This window comes from Lissotriton helveticus, chromosome 1_1 (assembly GCF_964261635.1).
Source record: "Lissotriton helveticus chromosome 1_1, aLisHel1.1, whole genome shotgun sequence".
NCBI lineage: Eukaryota > Metazoa > Chordata > Amphibia > Caudata > Salamandridae > Lissotriton > Lissotriton helveticus.
In genome coordinates, this window is record NC_136057.1 from 1,421,357,167 (window position 1) to 1,421,373,825 (window position 16,659).

The following is a 16,659-nucleotide window of genomic DNA, read 5'->3' on the forward strand; positions in this document are numbered from 1 at the left end:
TGAATTCTTTGTGGGGCTGTCCAGGTGAGCTGTTAAACTGTAGCTTGCAGGGAGTCCACTCTTAGTCCTTTGGCAGCAAGGTAATCCACAGGGCTGTAGTTTCAGATGGTGCAGTCTTCATAGGTCAGGCCTTAGAGTTCCTTGCACAGCAAACAAACTTTCCAGCAGGACACTTCTTGCTTCATTCAGTTTCAAGCAGCAGATCTGGAGGGCTCTGCCCCTCTCAGATAAATTCTCTGGGTCAAGCACCAGGTCACTGCTGACCAATGAGAGCAGGGCAACTCCTCATAGTTAGGACCACATCCTGTAAAGTGTGGCATTAGTTGTCCCAGAGTGCATCATTCTTCCAAATCCATAATGACTGATTTTCCAGCAAGGAGGTAAGAGCTGGCTAAACACGCTAAACACACCCCCTGGGATGTCTTATTTCCATGGACTCTCCCCCTACCATCTGCACATACCTTCCTTAAGCCTAGCCCCGACTCTGGGTCTGACTGTCATAGTGGACTGAAACCCAGGCCTCCCCTTTGCCTTTGAAGAGCATAGTTTACGACGCCACCTCCTGGCCTGGCATTCCTATAGAACAGCACACTGCCCTCCCAGCAACCTGGCTAGTCCACTTAACTGACCAATCAGGGCAGACCACTGAAAGGCTGAATTTGGACACAAACAAGAAAGTCTCAACTTATTGTATGCACACTTTAGGAGAAATCCAACAATATTGTTGGATTTACTACTAACATTCTGGGAAGTCTTTGAATGGTCCGGCTATTCCTCTATCAATATTTATTAATCAATCACTTCCTACCATGTTAACCTATGGGCCATGGGGTTTGTAATGGGGAAAATGACCTGGGCCACTTTACAAGAACCAGGGCTTATAAAATCATATTTAATAAGTATTTCCCTAATTTCTACAGGACCCCCACCCCCCTGTGCAACTAGGGGAGACTTCAGGGGTTCTGAATCTGCAGAAATCATGCAGATTATCCTTATCTGATTCTTCTAGCATCAAGGTCGAATTTGAGCAGCTCTTTAACACAATATGGGGAGTGAAATGTAAAATTTCACTTTACCAAGGCATATAAAACTCCTTATAAGGGCGCTCCTTATAGATATTCCTCCCCCCCGGATACCTAGGGGTGACCCTGGGGGTCCCTAATATGCAAAAACATGGTAGGTTTTTTATTTTTAACCCCTTCGGTGCTCATGACGAGCTCAGCTGAGCTGGTCATGACCACACCCGTTTTGGTTGCTGTCCAGCACAGCAGGGGAATAGCTCTAGCAGCCATGTGGTTAAGGGTCCCTACCCCCAAAGTAGAGCTTGGGCTTAATTTCAGGTTTAAAAGCGGTCCTGGCCACCAGGGATGCTTTAAAACGGACCCCAGGCTTCAGCACTGCACACATGCTAGTGCAGAAAATCTGCTGGCCTCTAAACTGCCCTGCCCCAGGATACTGGAGACTTCTAGGTAGTTTCAATCCCCTGCCCTATTACATACTAGGGGCTTATGGGCTAGGTCATGCCAATTACTGGGGTACCCCACCATACCATAGTGTACCCTAGTGTATGTTGGGTGTCTTCACCGAAAGGTGATGGGTTACTAACCCACACCCTGGTAGTCCTTACCGGCTAAGTGGAAAAACCTGGAAAGTCCATCTGCGTGGGCAACCCCAGGTCTGTGTTCCACTGTAAAATCCATTCCCTGTAGGGAAATGGACCACCTTAACAGCTTGGGATTCTCCCTGCTCATCTGCATGAGCCACCTGAGAGGCCTGAGGTCAGTTTGAACACGAAAGCGAGTCCCAAACAAATAGGGTCTTAACTTTTTCAGTGACCACACCACAGCAAAAGCCTCTTTCAATGGCACTCCACCTCTGCTCTCTGGGAAGAAGCCTCTTGCTAATAAAGGCAACTGGTCGGTCAAGGCACCCTTCATTTAGCTGTGATAAGACTGCCCCAATCGCTTGCTCTGAAGCATCAGTCTGAACTACAAATTCTTGTGTGTAGTCAGGGGCCAGTAACACTGGTGCTGAACACATAGCAGCTTTCAGAGTGTCAAAAGCCCATGTTGGGCCTCTTTTTAGAAGTCCGTTCTGTTAGGGGCCCCACAATGGTCCCATAATTTTGAACAAATCTTCTATAGTACCCTGTCAGTCCAAGGAATGCCCTGACCAGATTCTGGGTAACAGGAGCTGTCCAATCAAAAATAGTTTGGATTTTATCTTGGAGAGGCTGTACAAGGCCCCCACCTACCAGGTGGCCCAGGTACACCACAGAACGCTGCCCTATTTGGCACTTGCTTGCCTTAATAGTCACGCCTGCCTGCTGCATGGCCTGAAGCACTTCCCTTAGGTGGTGTAAGTAACCCCTCTCCTCTCCCCCCCCCCCCCCAGGTAGAACTGTATACAGCTATATCATCCAGGTAAGCTGCGCTGAACTGTTCCAACCCAGACAAGACCCCGTTCAACCTTTGGAAGGTGGCAGGTGCACTCTTTAATCCAAAGGGCATTACCTTGAACTGATAATGTCCCTCTGGTGTGGAGAATGCTGACCTCTCCTTTGCTCCATCAGGGAGGGCAATCTGCCAGTAACCTGAAGTCAAATCAAAAGTACTCGGGTACTTAGCAGCCCCTAACCTATCAATGAGCTCATCAGCTCTAGGTATAGGGTGAGCGTCCGTCTTTGTGATTGCATTCAAACCTCTGTAGTCCACACAGAACATTAACTCCTTGGGTCCCCCCGGAGGATTACGTTTAGGTACCAGTACCACTGGACTGGCCCATGGACTCTCAGACGGTTCAATTACCCCCAGCTCCAGCATCTTAGCAACCTCAGCTTTAATGCTGGCTCTGACATGGTCAGACTACCTGTACAGTTTATTTTTGACAGGTAGGCTGTCACCAGTGTCAATGTGGTGCACACACCACTCAGTGATGCCTGGGGTCAAAGAGAACAGGCCAGCAAACTGCTCCAGCACCTGCTTACAGTCTCTATGCTGCTGGTCTGTCAATTTGGGAGAGAGTACGACTCCCCCAACTGACCCATCTTGCACATTAGTGGAGAGGCGGTTGGGCACAGGCTCAGTTTCCTCCTCCACACCCTCACCAGACATGGTCATGTCTGCCCTGTCATGGTGTGGTTTCAATCTATTCACATGCAGGACCCTGTGAGGGTTCCTGGGGGTGCCAAGGTCAACCAAATAGGTAACCTCACCCTTCTTTTCTAAGATTGGATGGTGCCCACTCCACTTGTCATGGGGGGCCCTGGGAGACACAGGCTCCAACACCCACACCAACTGTCCTGGAGTATACTCGGGCATAGTAGCCTTTTGATCATACCAGTGCTTTATTAGCTCCTGGCTGGCCTCCAGTTTCCTGTTTGCCTTGTACATGTACTCCGCCATTCTAGATCTCAGGCCTAGCACATAATCCAGCACATTATCCTTAGCTTCTTTAAGAGGCTTCTCTAAAGACTCTTAGCAGGCTCAATGGCCCCCTCACAGGGTGTCCAAACACCAACTCAAAAGGACTGAAACCAACCCCTTTCTGTGGCACCTCGCTGTAGGCAAAGAGTAAGCATGGGAGGAGAACATCCCATCTCCTCAGTTTCTCTGACAACCCATTTATCATGCCCTTCAGGTTTTGTTCAATCTCTCAACAAGACCATTGCCTTGTGGGTGATTGGTGAACTTGTAGTTGACACCACACCCATCCCACATAGCAGTCAGATAGCTGGACAGGAAGTGTGTGCCTCTATCTGACACCACCTCTTTTGGAAAACCCACTCTGGTAAACACACCAAGCAGTGCTCTAGCCACTACAGGTGCATCAATGGTTCTAAGAGGTATGGCTTCAGGGTATCTAGTAGCATGGTCAACTACCACTAAGATATACCTATTCCATGATGCAGTAGGTGGGTCCAGCGGACCAACAATGTCCATCCCCACCCTTTCAAAAGGAACCCCAACCACTGGCAGTGGTATTAGGGGAGCCTTTGTCTTGCCCCCTGCCCTGCCACTGGCCTGCCAAGTGACACAGGCGCTGCTAAACTCCTTCACCTTTTCAGACATATTGGGCCAGTAGAAATGGTTCACCAACCAGTTCCATGTCTTTGTCCGTCCCAAATGTCCTGCCTAGGGGTTATCATGACCCAAAGTCAGGATGAACTCTGTACTTCTGGGGCACCATCAATCTCCTGGTGGCCCCCTCCTTGATGTTTCTGGCCTCAGTATAAAGCAGTCCATCTTCCCAGTAGAGTTTGTGAAACCCACTGTCATCCCCCTCCTCTGGCTTAGAAGCAATCCGCCTCAAGCTCTCAAGGGTGGGACAGTCACACTGTCCCTGACTGAACTCCTCTCTGGAGGGTCCACCTGCTCCTGTCAGTTCTGCTAAATCTGACAGCGCTGGAGTCCCTCCCTCAGAGGCCAGATCCTCCCCATCAGGGTTAGATTCTTCCTGCACCTCTGGAGTTCCCTGGGCTGGCTCACCAGGCCCAGTGCCCTTGTATGCTTGGCCCTTTGTTCCAGGGTCCAAGTGTCCAGCCCCTCACTTCTGGCTAGTCTGGGACCTAGTCACAGCACATACCCACTCAGGGAGCTCCAATATTTTCATAGAGTCCTCTCTCCACCTCTGACCACGCAGAGGCTTCAAGATCATTATCCAGTAAACACTGGAAGCACCTTTGACACAGCTACCTTCATAGGGCCTGTCACACCTCCCCATTCCAGATCCACCTCAGCCATGGGGTGGAGTTTGGTAGTGCTGTCTGCATATGTCACCTGGTGAAACTCACCAGGTAACAACCTCTCTGGTGGCACCAGTTCATCCAGGACCATAGTTACACTAGCCCCAGTGTATCTGATAGCCTCAACCTCAGTCCCATTCACTTTAGGCCTCGGTCTGTACTTGTCCATGTTTGGAGGTAAGGCAGCAAGGGTGGCAATACTCACCCCACCCAGGGACACTAAGGTTGCTTCCACCACCTGCCTGTTCTGTACACCACCCTCCAAGCCTACACTGACAATCCCTGTGGATGGCCCCTTAAGGGGGAGCTTCTTGCTGCAGACAGCATCTCCCTGCTTATGCCCTGGCTGGTTACAGTCAAAGCACTTACCCACCTTTGAAGGATCAAAGAACCTACCAGGCTTTCCCTGAAACCCCATCCCTTTGAATGTGGGTTGGCTCGCCCTCCCTCCCTGTGCAGGTTTGTGAGTCTTTGGAGGACTCCTTAGGTTTTTGACCTTCATTTCCCTGGGCTTTCCCCTGGGGAGGGACTTGTCCTTTCTTCTGGTCACCCCCCTGGTGCTGAATGGAAACCCGGGTTCTCACCCACTTATCAGCCGATTCCCTCAGCTCTCTGGGGTCTGTCAGCTTAGAGTCCACTAGATACTGGCGTAACTTCTCCACTGCACAACGAGTCAAAATGTGTTTTTTCAAAAACTATTTATACAATCCCTCATATGTGTAATTTTGGTTCCAGCCTCCCAATGCCTTTACTGAAACGTCCACAAAGTCTACCCAAGACTTTGAACTTAATTTCTGCATGCCTCTAAACTTCACCCTGTACTGTTCTGGAGTCAGACCAAATCTCTTGACTAAGCATGCCTTCATCTGCTGGTATGATTCTGCATACTCTCCTTTCAGGGTCAGGAGCCTATCCCTCCCAGCTACTGGAATCAACTCCCACAGGAGTGCACCCCAATATCTAGAGTGGACCATACTCATTTTAAGGGCCCTCTCAAAAGCTGCTAGCCACTTATCAATGTCATCCCCCTCAGTGTACTTTGGTACTATGCCTTTGGGAAGTTTAGGTTCAAATCTACCACCCCTGGACATCTCAGCATCTTCTTCACTTTCGCTGCCACCATTCCTTTTCTCTTAGCCAATTCGAATTTCTCCTTCTCCAAGGCACTCAACTCTAATTGAGCCTGAAGCGGTCTCTCTGCAAGGGACAGTAGTGGTACCTGAGTAAGGGACCCTTCCCCCCCCCACCACCTTGATTTACCTGGCTAACACTAGTCACAATGGGAAAGGTATCATCCTCACCCCTCATTTGGGTCAGGTTTGGGGGGGGGGGGGGCACATCTCCCCACCCCCTTGGGTTCTCCTCCGCTGCCCTGGCCCAGGCCTTTAGGGACTCCAGCAACCCTGCCTTCCTCATCTTTGCAGGACGTAGCCCCCTAAGCCAGTGGTTCCCAAACTTTTTCGACCCCTGGCTCCCTTGACCTATTGGCCGTGGGCCGCGGCTCCCAGTTATGTTTTAGTTTTTTTGTAGGTGGCGGAATATACACCTCGCCTCTGAAGTACTTCCATTTTTCTCCCTGTAAATAATTGGGATGAAGCCGATGAAGGTATTATAATCATAGGGCCTACCTCTTGCCTACAGCCCCCACAGTGGCAGCATGGTGCACATTCACAGATGCAGGTGTGAGGCCCTTCCCTCCAGCCTTTGCTGAACACTGTGTGCCAGTGGTGTTCCTACAGCATCTCAGACAAGGTATTTACCTTTGGCCTTCTCTCAGTATGTGCACAGGGCACACACTGTGCACACATAGAGCAGTCGCCTTGCTGGACCTGCTCTTGCTTCCCCAGTACGGCTCACGCAGTAGGTCAGCAGCCCTCATTCTACACCCCAGTGTGGAAGTATGCCCCGCCTGTTGCTCCTTCTTACCGCAAGCCCCATCATCATCACCTTGGAACTGCTGCCTTGTGTTCAGTCTATCCCCCTCACAGGGCCAGTAGCACTCTCTCAATGCTGCAGCAGGAGAGGCTTACCTTGGGTCCTTTGTCCCTCTCCCCTCTGCTACTATTCCATAAAACGAGTAAACTACCAGCTCCAACTTTCTTCTAATAGCTGTTATGATTCTAGCTTGTTTTATGTTGATAAAGTGAAAACTGTATTAATAACAGTGTAAAATTCCAACTAGGTATATATATATATATATATATATATATATGACATGGATAAAGCAATATATACCTGTTACGTACTCAAAATTCCATACAAATGCAGACTTACAAAAAGAAATCCCAAACCACTTCACCTTTTACAAAACATGCATTCAAAAAACAGATCAGACCTATTTACTTAGAATATGTTTGTTATTAATAGCAGGTGCAATGCATGCTCTTCAGTCTGAGCAGGGTAATGTATCTGTATGACCCCAACTGCGTGTGCACTAAAATCCAGATGGACAACTGATAACCACTGCCATAAAAATGTATTTTAATTACGAGAATCTACAATTTAGATTTCTACAGATAGTTGGTTTCAAGGGGTGGCTACAAATACCAGACATCTTATAAACTTGTTATAGGCTGAGTTGCAGCACTCCACTGATTCAAGAAACTGTTAATTCTAGCACTTGGAAAAATGTGTTTTCTAAATCTCTGGAATTTCGCTCCTAGTATTTCTTCTCTTTAGGACTGCAGGGCAAGTGTACAACTCTTCAGAAAGTACTAAATATCTAGTTCAATTAAATTATTAATAACAGGGGATACGATGAAATCGCTTGTATACACGGTAACTGAAAGGCCGCTCCACGGGAAGGGCTTCCACGCTGGTCCTTTCCTCTGTATTAATGAAACAGCGAGGCACCTTTCACCACACGCATGCTTACCATTGCAAGTCAGGTGCCCTGGCCGTGATATCCATGCTGGCCACGGCCACTAAGACGACCTTTGTTCACTACCTGTGAATGATGCTGGCAGTGGCTTTCCTGCAGGCGCCAGTGCTACACTGCACCGTCAGCACTGCCTACTTTCCTCGTGCCGTGCACTGCCTCTTTGATAATGTCATCCATAGCACAAGACCAAGAGCGGGTGGGAGGGGCAGATCTTAGCCTGTATGTGTTGCTGTAACCCACCAATGAGGTGAGTACACCGGAAGGAAAAGTTCAGCAGCAACTGAACTGTCCACATCAGCTCTAGCTTTAATTTACGATGCAAACTAACAGGAACAGAGTATGTCAGTGGTTCCCAGACTAGTGCGAATCCATTTGCGGCGCCCCTGGCTAGTTTTAACGGCGCACCAGGGCGCCGCGGCGCACAGATTGGGAACCACTGCCCTAAGCCTACACTGTTCCCTAAGATCCGCCATCTTAAACTGGGATAGTTTAGCCACGTCCAGCTCCATGGTTCCCTAGTTTTGGGTCACAAAAACTAGGCACAATAGACTTAGAACAATTTGGAAAAAATCAAAACAAAAGGATTAAAAACCGTTTTAGTCCAAATTCGAAAAATAAAACTCAAAAGTTTGATTCTAAGGCAATTTAGAGGATTTTTATAATCTTAAATTATTCACTGAAAGGTGTACTTTTTAAACACAAGTCTTCATCCACACCGCTGAACACCAAATGTTGGAAAGTGGGTTATTGGTAGAGGCAAATCTAGGTCTGCCACTGGCAATAAGGCCACTAACACATGCTATGACTCAGCATAGGTCTTAGAAAAGTATTCCTTTGCTCAACCCTTGGTAATGTGGCTGCGAGCAGACAGGCTTAACTTAAAAGATAGGTATGTAAAGCATTTAAAAACACCATTTCAGTAAATAATTTAAGACACAACATAAAAATCCAATACCAATTTATAAAAATAGGTAATATTTGTATCTTTTAAATGACACCAAAACTAAAATAATCCACTGTAGGAACCAGAGATATGAATTTTTAAAGGATAATCACTTTCTAGTGCTTAGAAACCAACAGCGCCCCTTTAAGTCATTTCGTTTTCTCTGTCAGGGACACACCTTTATAAATTGTTCTGAAGAAGTCTCACCACTGTAGTGGGCCGCCTTCTTCAGCAAGCGGGGTCCAGTTCGAACACCTTCCTGGCGTTCTGCTTGCGGGTCCCAAAGTATCCAACACGCAATCCAAGGTTCTGGAATCTCCAAGAGGGTCCTTGAAAGTGTGAAGCTTCAATTCCACAATCCACTTGAACAAGGCTTTGAATTCTTTGTGGGGCTGTCCAGGTGAGCTGTTAAACTGTAGCTTGCAGGGAGTCCACTCTTAGTCCTTTGGCAGCAAGGTAATCCACAGGGCTGTAGTTTCAGATGGTGCAGTCTTCATAGGTCAGGCCTTAGAGTTCCTTGCACAGCAAAAAAACTTTCTAGCAGGACACTTCTTGCTTCATTCAGTTTCAAGCACCAGATCTGGAGGGCTCTGCCCCTCTCAGATACTTATTCAAAATTCTTTGGGTCAAGCACCAGGTCACTGCTGACCAATGAGAGCAGGGCAACTCCTCATAGTTATGACTACATCCTGTAGAGTGTGGCATTAGTTTGTCCCAGGGTGCATCATTCTTCCAAATCCATAATGGCATTTTCCAGCAAGGAGGTAAGAGCTGGCTAAACACACGCTAAACACACCCCCTGGGATGTCATATTTCCATGGACTCTCCCCCTACCATCTGCACATACCTTCCTTATGCCTAGCCCTGACTCTGGGTCAAGAATGTCATAGTGGACTGAAACCCAGGCCTCCCCTCTGCCTTTGAAGAGCATAGTTTACAATGCCACCTCCTGGACTGGCATTCCTATAGAACAGCACACTGCCCTCCCAGTAACCTGGCTAGTCCACTTAACTGACCAATCAGGGCAGACCACTGAAAGGCTGAATTTGGACACAAACAAGAAAGTCTCAACTTGTTGTATGCACACTTTAGGAGAAATCCAACAATATTGTTAGATTTACTACTAACATTCTGGGAAGTCTTTGAATGGTCCGGCTAGTCCTCTATCAATATTTATTAATCAATCACTTCCCACCATGTTAACCTATGGGCCATGGGGTTTGCAATGGGGAAAATGACCTGGGCCACTTTTCAAGAACCAGGGCTTATAAAATCATATTTAATAAGTATTTCCCTAATTTCTACAGGACCCCCACCCCCCTGTGCAACTAGGGGAGACTTCAGGGGTTCTGAATCTGCAGAAATCATGCAGATTATCCTGATCAGATTCTTCTAGCATCAAAGTCGAATTTGAGTAGCGCTTTACCACAATATGGGGAGTGAAATGTAAAATTTCACTTTAAGGCTGAATTTGGACACAAACAAGAAAGTCTCAACTTGTTGTATGCACACTTTAGGAGAAATCCAACAATATTGTTAGATTTACTACTAACATTCTGGGAAGTCTTTGAATGGTCCGGCTAGTCCTCTATCAATATTTATTAATCAATCACTTCCTACCATGTTAACCTATGGGCCATGGGGTTTGCAATGGGGAAAATGACCTGGGCCACTTTTCAAGAACCAGGGCTTATAAAATCATATTTAATAAGTATTTCCCTAATTTCTACAGGACCCCCACCCCCCTGTGCAACTAGGGGAGACTTCAGGGGTTCTGAATCTGCAGAAATCATGCAGATTATCCTGATCAGATTCTTCTAGCATCAAAGTCGAATTTGAGTAGCGCTTTACCACAATATGGGGAGTGAAATGTAAAATTTCACTTTAGCAAGGCATATAAAAACTCCTTTTAAAAGGACGCTCTATAGATACCACCCTCGCCCCCCCCCCCCCCCCAGGATACCTAGGGATGACCCTGCGGGTCCCTAATATGCAAAACAGGTTAGGTTTTTTTATTTTAAGGGCCCCTACCCCTAAAGTAGCGTTTGGGCACAATTTCAGGTTTAAAAGCTGTCCTGGCCACCAGAGACGCTTTAAAACTGACCTCAGGCTTCAGCACTGCACACATGCTAGTGCAGAAAATCTGCTGGCTTCTGAACTGCCCGGACCCAGGATAATGGAGACTTCTAGGTAGTTTCAATCCCCTGCCCTATTACATACTAGGGGCTTATGGGCTAGGTCATGTCAATTACTGGGGTACCCCACCATAACAGTGTACCCTAGTGTATGTTGGGTGTCCTAACTATTCCAACGTGTTCCTTTTAGCTTGGCACTGGGCCTGGTTAAACAGAGCCCAGGGCCAGTCAGTTACCACCAGTTCCAGTCAGCAAAAAGTTAGGGGGGGTGCCCAGGGCACAGAATGACTGTGCAACAGGAGCAAAAAGCGAAGTATCTAAGATGCCTAGAAGAAAAAAAAAAACTGTACATATTAACGAACTAACGGCCACTCTTAGCTTAGAACGTGCTGACCGATTGCTAATCAATTCAGTGATTTGCAAAACATTGCTTAAATTATTTCATCTTACCTAGTACTTCAGAACCCATCACCTTGACGGAAAACTTAAACCACTGGTAAGTACAACTCTTGTAAATGTGGCCTCTTGCAGCGAAAATCTAACAGCATGTACTACAACCTAAACTATTTATGGTAAGACATTATCCAGTGATGGGCAAGGTTTAGCAGTCCAACCACGCATTTTAAAGCCAGGGGTAGACAACAAGCATAAAAGGTACCTTAACCACATCGGTGCTCGATGAGGTCCGCTCCTGCGCTGAGTTTTTTAAAAACCCATTATTCATGACGAGCTGGGCTCGTCATGAGCGTGCTGGGAGGCTACTGCATGACGAGCCCAGCTCGTCATGAGCGTCGAAGGGGTTAAAAGCGTAGTGTTTAAATAGGTCTGGGCGCGCTCCGCGTAGTGCAGCAGAGTTTCCCCCACGCTCACAAATGGTAAGTTTGAGAGCTGCTGCTCGGGTAGAATTTCTACCCGAGCGGCAGGAAGACGCACGAACAGTTCGCTCTACGCTCCGACACTTACGAAACTTCGCGGTGCTCCGCGTTGCAAGTCAGAAAACTACATCCAGGCTTAGTCTGCACTCTCCAGCCACAAATGTTTTGTGGGTACTGTGCTGTAGGGCAGAGACCAAGACAATTAAGGAATTGGTGCCAAAAATAAAATTTCATGGAATGTTTTAACCCCAGCCACTGAGTTCTCGGGCCAAACTAATTCGGTGCCATACTACAGGAACCAGCCGTATGTAAAACAATCCCAATCCTGCCTCAGAAGACCAGACTAGCCTAGCTTCCACACCCCTCTGAACAACCAGAGGCTCACTTCTGCTCCATGAGTCCAAGCTAGAGTATTGTGGCAGTGAGGACCACGTGCCCCAGTGGGCCACAATTCTCAGTTTACGCCTCACTAACTAGGCCTTAAATTAATAGGCTGATCCCGCTTGGGGTCGCTCTTAGGGGGCGTCTGGTAATTGACTGCTACTGGAGCATGCGTTACAAGCACAGTGGGCCGATCGACTGGAATGCGACCAGATGCTGATCTCGTTTATTTTCATCCGTTTCATATGTACTTTAGTTAACCATTTTTTTATAAGCGGCAATTGGCCAAAGGATCGCTACTCTTTGCTTTCATTAAGGCAATGGCAGGGCACTCTAGAATGCACTTTTAACAATAACCACTTCTAGTTTAAGTATTTTGATAATAAATAGCGCCTGTTCGGGGAGGGGACCACCTCAAGCTGCGGATTTAAGTGTCTTCTAACCTGTGGGAATGTGGCTCCTGAGGCAGATACGCATGGGGTGCATAAACTGTTCACAGATGCTCCTGCTAGGAGCCAAAGTGAAGCGCACAATTTCTGTAACTGGAACATTACCACTGAAAAGGATGCGTTTTACCAATCTGAACTCTGGTAAGGAGACCACACGGTCCGCCCAGAAACAGTATTTCAGTGGGGAAGGGACTCACCTGCACTAAACCAAGGACAAATTGTGGAAGCAGTCATGCAGGAAAGCTAGGCTCCGTGTGCTTGTGTCGAGCCCTCAAACTAGCTGCACTGAACACCCACGTAGAACATTAAAAAGCTTTAGCAAATCTAGTTACAGGTGAAGACTTAAAACATGTACCGCACCAAATGAGAACCTACAAGTGAACATGAAGCTCATTTTCACAAAGTCGTTACAAAAACATTTATTTATCCCAAACAGTAATTTTCGAAATAAAATCATGCAAACAAGTTTATAAAAATCAATAAACTGTAGGACTGGAGACGTGTTGGAAACGGTACCACCTGCAGTGTAAACGGGACGCTCCCCACAGAGCATCCCGTTTACATTTACAACAATATCCAGAAAAGCAGAAGGACCGGTGTATACATTCAGCAGACCCTGCCCCAGCCGAAAATGGCACACAGTACAGATTATACGTGGTTCCTCGCTGTTGAATGCAGCAGACGTGCAAGGTCTTAAAGAAGGGGAGGCAAGAAACAGCGAACGGATCTGTACACTAACTGCTTGAACGCATTCCCGAAAACCGGAAAGTCAAAGCAGCCCAAGGAAAGGGGACCATTTTTCTGGGAAGGTACTCCCACAAACACCGTGTTGAGACATCACCATGATTGCCATAGTGTTTGGTCCTCTATCTGTACAAGATTAGCCCCATGCTTTTGGTATTGCGATGATCCAGGTGCCTGCATTCATAAGCAACACTCCCACGGGATGCAAGTCTTACAACACTGAATAGAAACAATCAATTCCGCAGCAGTAAATTTCCATCAAGTGGGCGAACGGTGGGGGCATCGGATTTGGATAAAGGCAAATGAAGGTTCAAACTGAAAATGATTTAAAAACATTGAAATAACTTAACATCGTTCCCATAAAAGCTGGCGAGTTGGAAGTCAATGGAGAGTGCGTTTTCAATGCACCACAGCACTACGTACTCTGCCCTCGTCGCACACATCAATAGGTTATGAGTTTAGAGGCAATTAAAATGGCCAAAAACATAAAAGTCTGTAGGCTTAAAGTTAAGCGGAGGTGAAAGTCACGGTTGAGCAACCCAGTGAAGTAGAGCCAGCGCGAAGGTTTTTGGAGGTCATGAGAATTGGAGCAAAAACTGTATGTACGCAACACTTTAGTTGGTTTAGGCAGACGCAAAGTCATGATAGCCGAAGCAGTCTGTGAACAAGTCACCTACAAAAGGGGGAGACAGCAGAGAAAAAAAAAATTAGAATTTTAAAAATGGCAAAATGTGCCACATATTTTTAAATTTCTTGTTTTAGATTTCTCTGCTCGTGTCACCCCCAGAAGTTGGCTTCTCCAAAGATAAAATAATAAAGATGTGTATTTACAAGGTCAGATTTTGGCGAGTCCTTCACTTGGCTCAACCAAAGCAGAGAAATGTAAAAAGTACACCGAGTAAACTCGTTACTTGGGTTGGTTTTGCATTTGGACACCGAGCTGCCTTTCTACACCAACAGACAAATGCTGGCATTTGTTTTCTAGACTGATTTCGCAAGCACGCGGGAAACTGCCTAACACTTACTGTATCCTGCAGTGGCGTTGTTTGTGTAGCCGTAATTTCCGCCGCCGAAGCCGCCACCTCCTCCTGCAGGAGACAAGGTACATTAACGTTGAGTTCATGGCTTTGGCCAGACGCACACTTAAGTAGAGCTCAGAAAAGCTGTACTCACCAGCATTAAACCCGCCGTAGCCGCCTCTGCCTCGCCCTCGGCCGCGGTTTCCAGCTCCTCTCCCTCCGCGGCCACGCATGTTGGGTGGAGGTGGCACTTCATGCATTCCACCCCCCATTCCAAAACCTGGATGCGACTGGAAACAGGAGATGCACGTTAGAACTATAAGTCAAGCACTAACAGGCTACCTTTATAGTCTGCCCTCTGCAATAAGTAAACAGAAGTAGGGTTGTTATCCTCAAGTGCGGCAAAAGACTCGCCCGCTCCCCTCAGTCACCTACGTGCTTGCATTTTATGAACAGCCTCACCCCCGGTTCTGGGAAAAGGGGCACTACAGGCTCAACCAAGGCCATGGTCTTTTTAAGTAAATTTCGCTGCGCAGCTACCAGTGTGCAGATAACCAACACGTGGAAACCAAAATCTACCGGTTTTCAGCATGTTCCACGAAATGGGGGTGGAGAGGGGCTTGCAGTGTCAGCTTCCACCTAAACTCGGAGGTACAAATGGGAGTATTTTTCGTTTTAGCGGGACAATACCTGAGCGACCTGTAGCAGACTGGGCTTCTGACTGTATGGAATGAAACACTATTGATCAAAAAGCTAGCACCACTCAGTAAATCACGAGCTCGTGGTAAAGCAAATACACTTGAGAAAAGCTCCTCAAAATTGCCCCACCCGCCATTCCAGCATACCTTCACAAACTTGGGTGGACCACCCCCTCTAGCCATTATCGGAGGTTTCTTCTTCTTGGTAGGTTCGTTGTGGACGGGGGCGTCAGGAAAGAGCTTCTCCAAAGCAGCAAGTGCAGCATACGCCTTTGCAACCTTTTTGTTTGAGCCAGCACCTTGAAATTTCTGCCCATCCACTTCCACCTTAGGAGAAAATTGCCAACAGATTAATTTATTTCACTGTGAGAAACTACTAACTGCGGGGAACACTCTGCCCCAGGCCCCACGAATCCTTATATCACATTGGTTATTTCAAAAATGAGAACATCTGGGACTAGTCTGGAAACTAGCAAAACCCAGGAAAGTGGTTAAAATTGCAGTATTAGCAAAAATGACAGAGCTAAACTATGTAGTGAAATTAATCACAATCTTGCACAATGGACCACGACAGAAATGAAGAATTCTATTGGAAGCAGCACCACGGGGTGTGTGCAAATCAGTGCTGTAGATGCTTAAGGACACCACTACGGGTAGTCCTCATGGAGATGCCCGAGCACAAGGCCCATGAGCTATGCATGGCTGCCAGGATGGAACTAGCAGTTTTCCTAAACAATATGACGGGGAGAGATGATGTCCTTCCCTTCAATCTCAATACCAGCACTTGCCTAACCGCAGGTGCAAAGGATCACGTGTTAATGAATACTTCTGTGCGGCATCACCTCACCTCCATGACAAAGCGTTTGTCGTGACTGCCACCAATCTCCGTTACCAGCTCATACTTCAAACCACGCCTCTTCTCGTTGAGCTCCATCACTGGGTTCTTGCCATGCTTCGTCAGGATTGGTCCTTGTGCTTTCGCATTCTAATAAAACAGTAACATGTCAAACTTATCTTCCATATAAGCAATCACACGCTTCTTATAATGAACGTGCATGCCAAGCCACAGAAACAAGGTAGTGCCGGCAACGAAAATGGTGTATTTTTTTTTTAATTTTTTTTTTTTTTAAGTACGGACACTGGCAGAAGGCAGACACTGTAGTGAATCCGAAGGTGCCTACCTCAGAATCAGGAGAATCAGACTCCGCTGCTTGGGCAGTTTCCACCACAGGAACGGGAGGAGGAGCGATCACTTTTGGCTTCGGTTCTACCGGCTCCGGGACCTCTTCCTTTTCTTCCACACCAGTAGGCAAACCCATGTCTTGTAGAACCTAAAGTGCGATAAAAGTTAAAGGCAAGTTTAGAAGGATAGCTCTTTGAACAGTAGCGTTAAAAATAAAGCTATTTGGGGCAGGTATTGGCGCTGACGTTCGGGAAGGGGGGGGGGGGGGGGTCAACAAACCTGTCTTTCAATAAGACCGGTTCCTTTAATTTTTGTACAAGCACAGGGATAAACTAGTTTAACATGAGACTTCATAGTCACCATTCAACAATGGCTCAATTATGCTGTGTGGCACAGTGCATGCTAACGGATGTTAGGATATTGGATCTGTCCCACACACCAGCCTTCCATTGCAAGCAGTGACGGCAGGACATTAGGTAATAGACATTTAATGGCAGCTACTGATACATGCCGCCACAAGCACATTGCTAGCTCGCCAATTTCTTCAGTTTCTCAAGGTCGACGCACATCAACCCCAAATGGTCAGATCAGGGAATCAAGCAAACAG

General features: G+C 47.1%; 1 protein-coding gene across 4 annotated transcripts in view; it reads right to left on the reverse strand.

The window, feature by feature from the left end:
• Positions 1 to 16,659, reverse strand: part of ILF3 (interleukin enhancer binding factor 3) — a 52,428-nt gene that overhangs the window by 7,012 nt on the left and 28,757 nt on the right. For 2 of the 4 annotated variants that reach the window (XM_078685277.1, XM_078685288.1), the window contains exons 12-17: positions 16,051 to 16,200; positions 15,717 to 15,854; positions 15,017 to 15,196; positions 14,326 to 14,461; positions 14,178 to 14,240; positions 12,812 to 13,825 (exon numbers count right to left, since the gene is read on the reverse strand). In XM_078685277.1, the coding sequence (XP_078541403.1) occupies positions 13,776 to 13,825; positions 14,178 to 14,240; positions 14,326 to 14,461; positions 15,017 to 15,196; positions 15,717 to 15,854; positions 16,051 to 16,200 (717 nt within the window). In that variant the 3' untranslated portion in view covers positions 12,812 to 13,775. Of the gene's footprint in view, positions 1 to 12,811; positions 13,826 to 14,177; positions 14,241 to 14,325; positions 14,462 to 15,016; positions 15,197 to 15,716; positions 15,855 to 16,050; positions 16,201 to 16,659 lie in introns of those variants that run through there. The other 2 variants (XM_078685260.1, XM_078685268.1) reach the window with 1 other exon arrangement.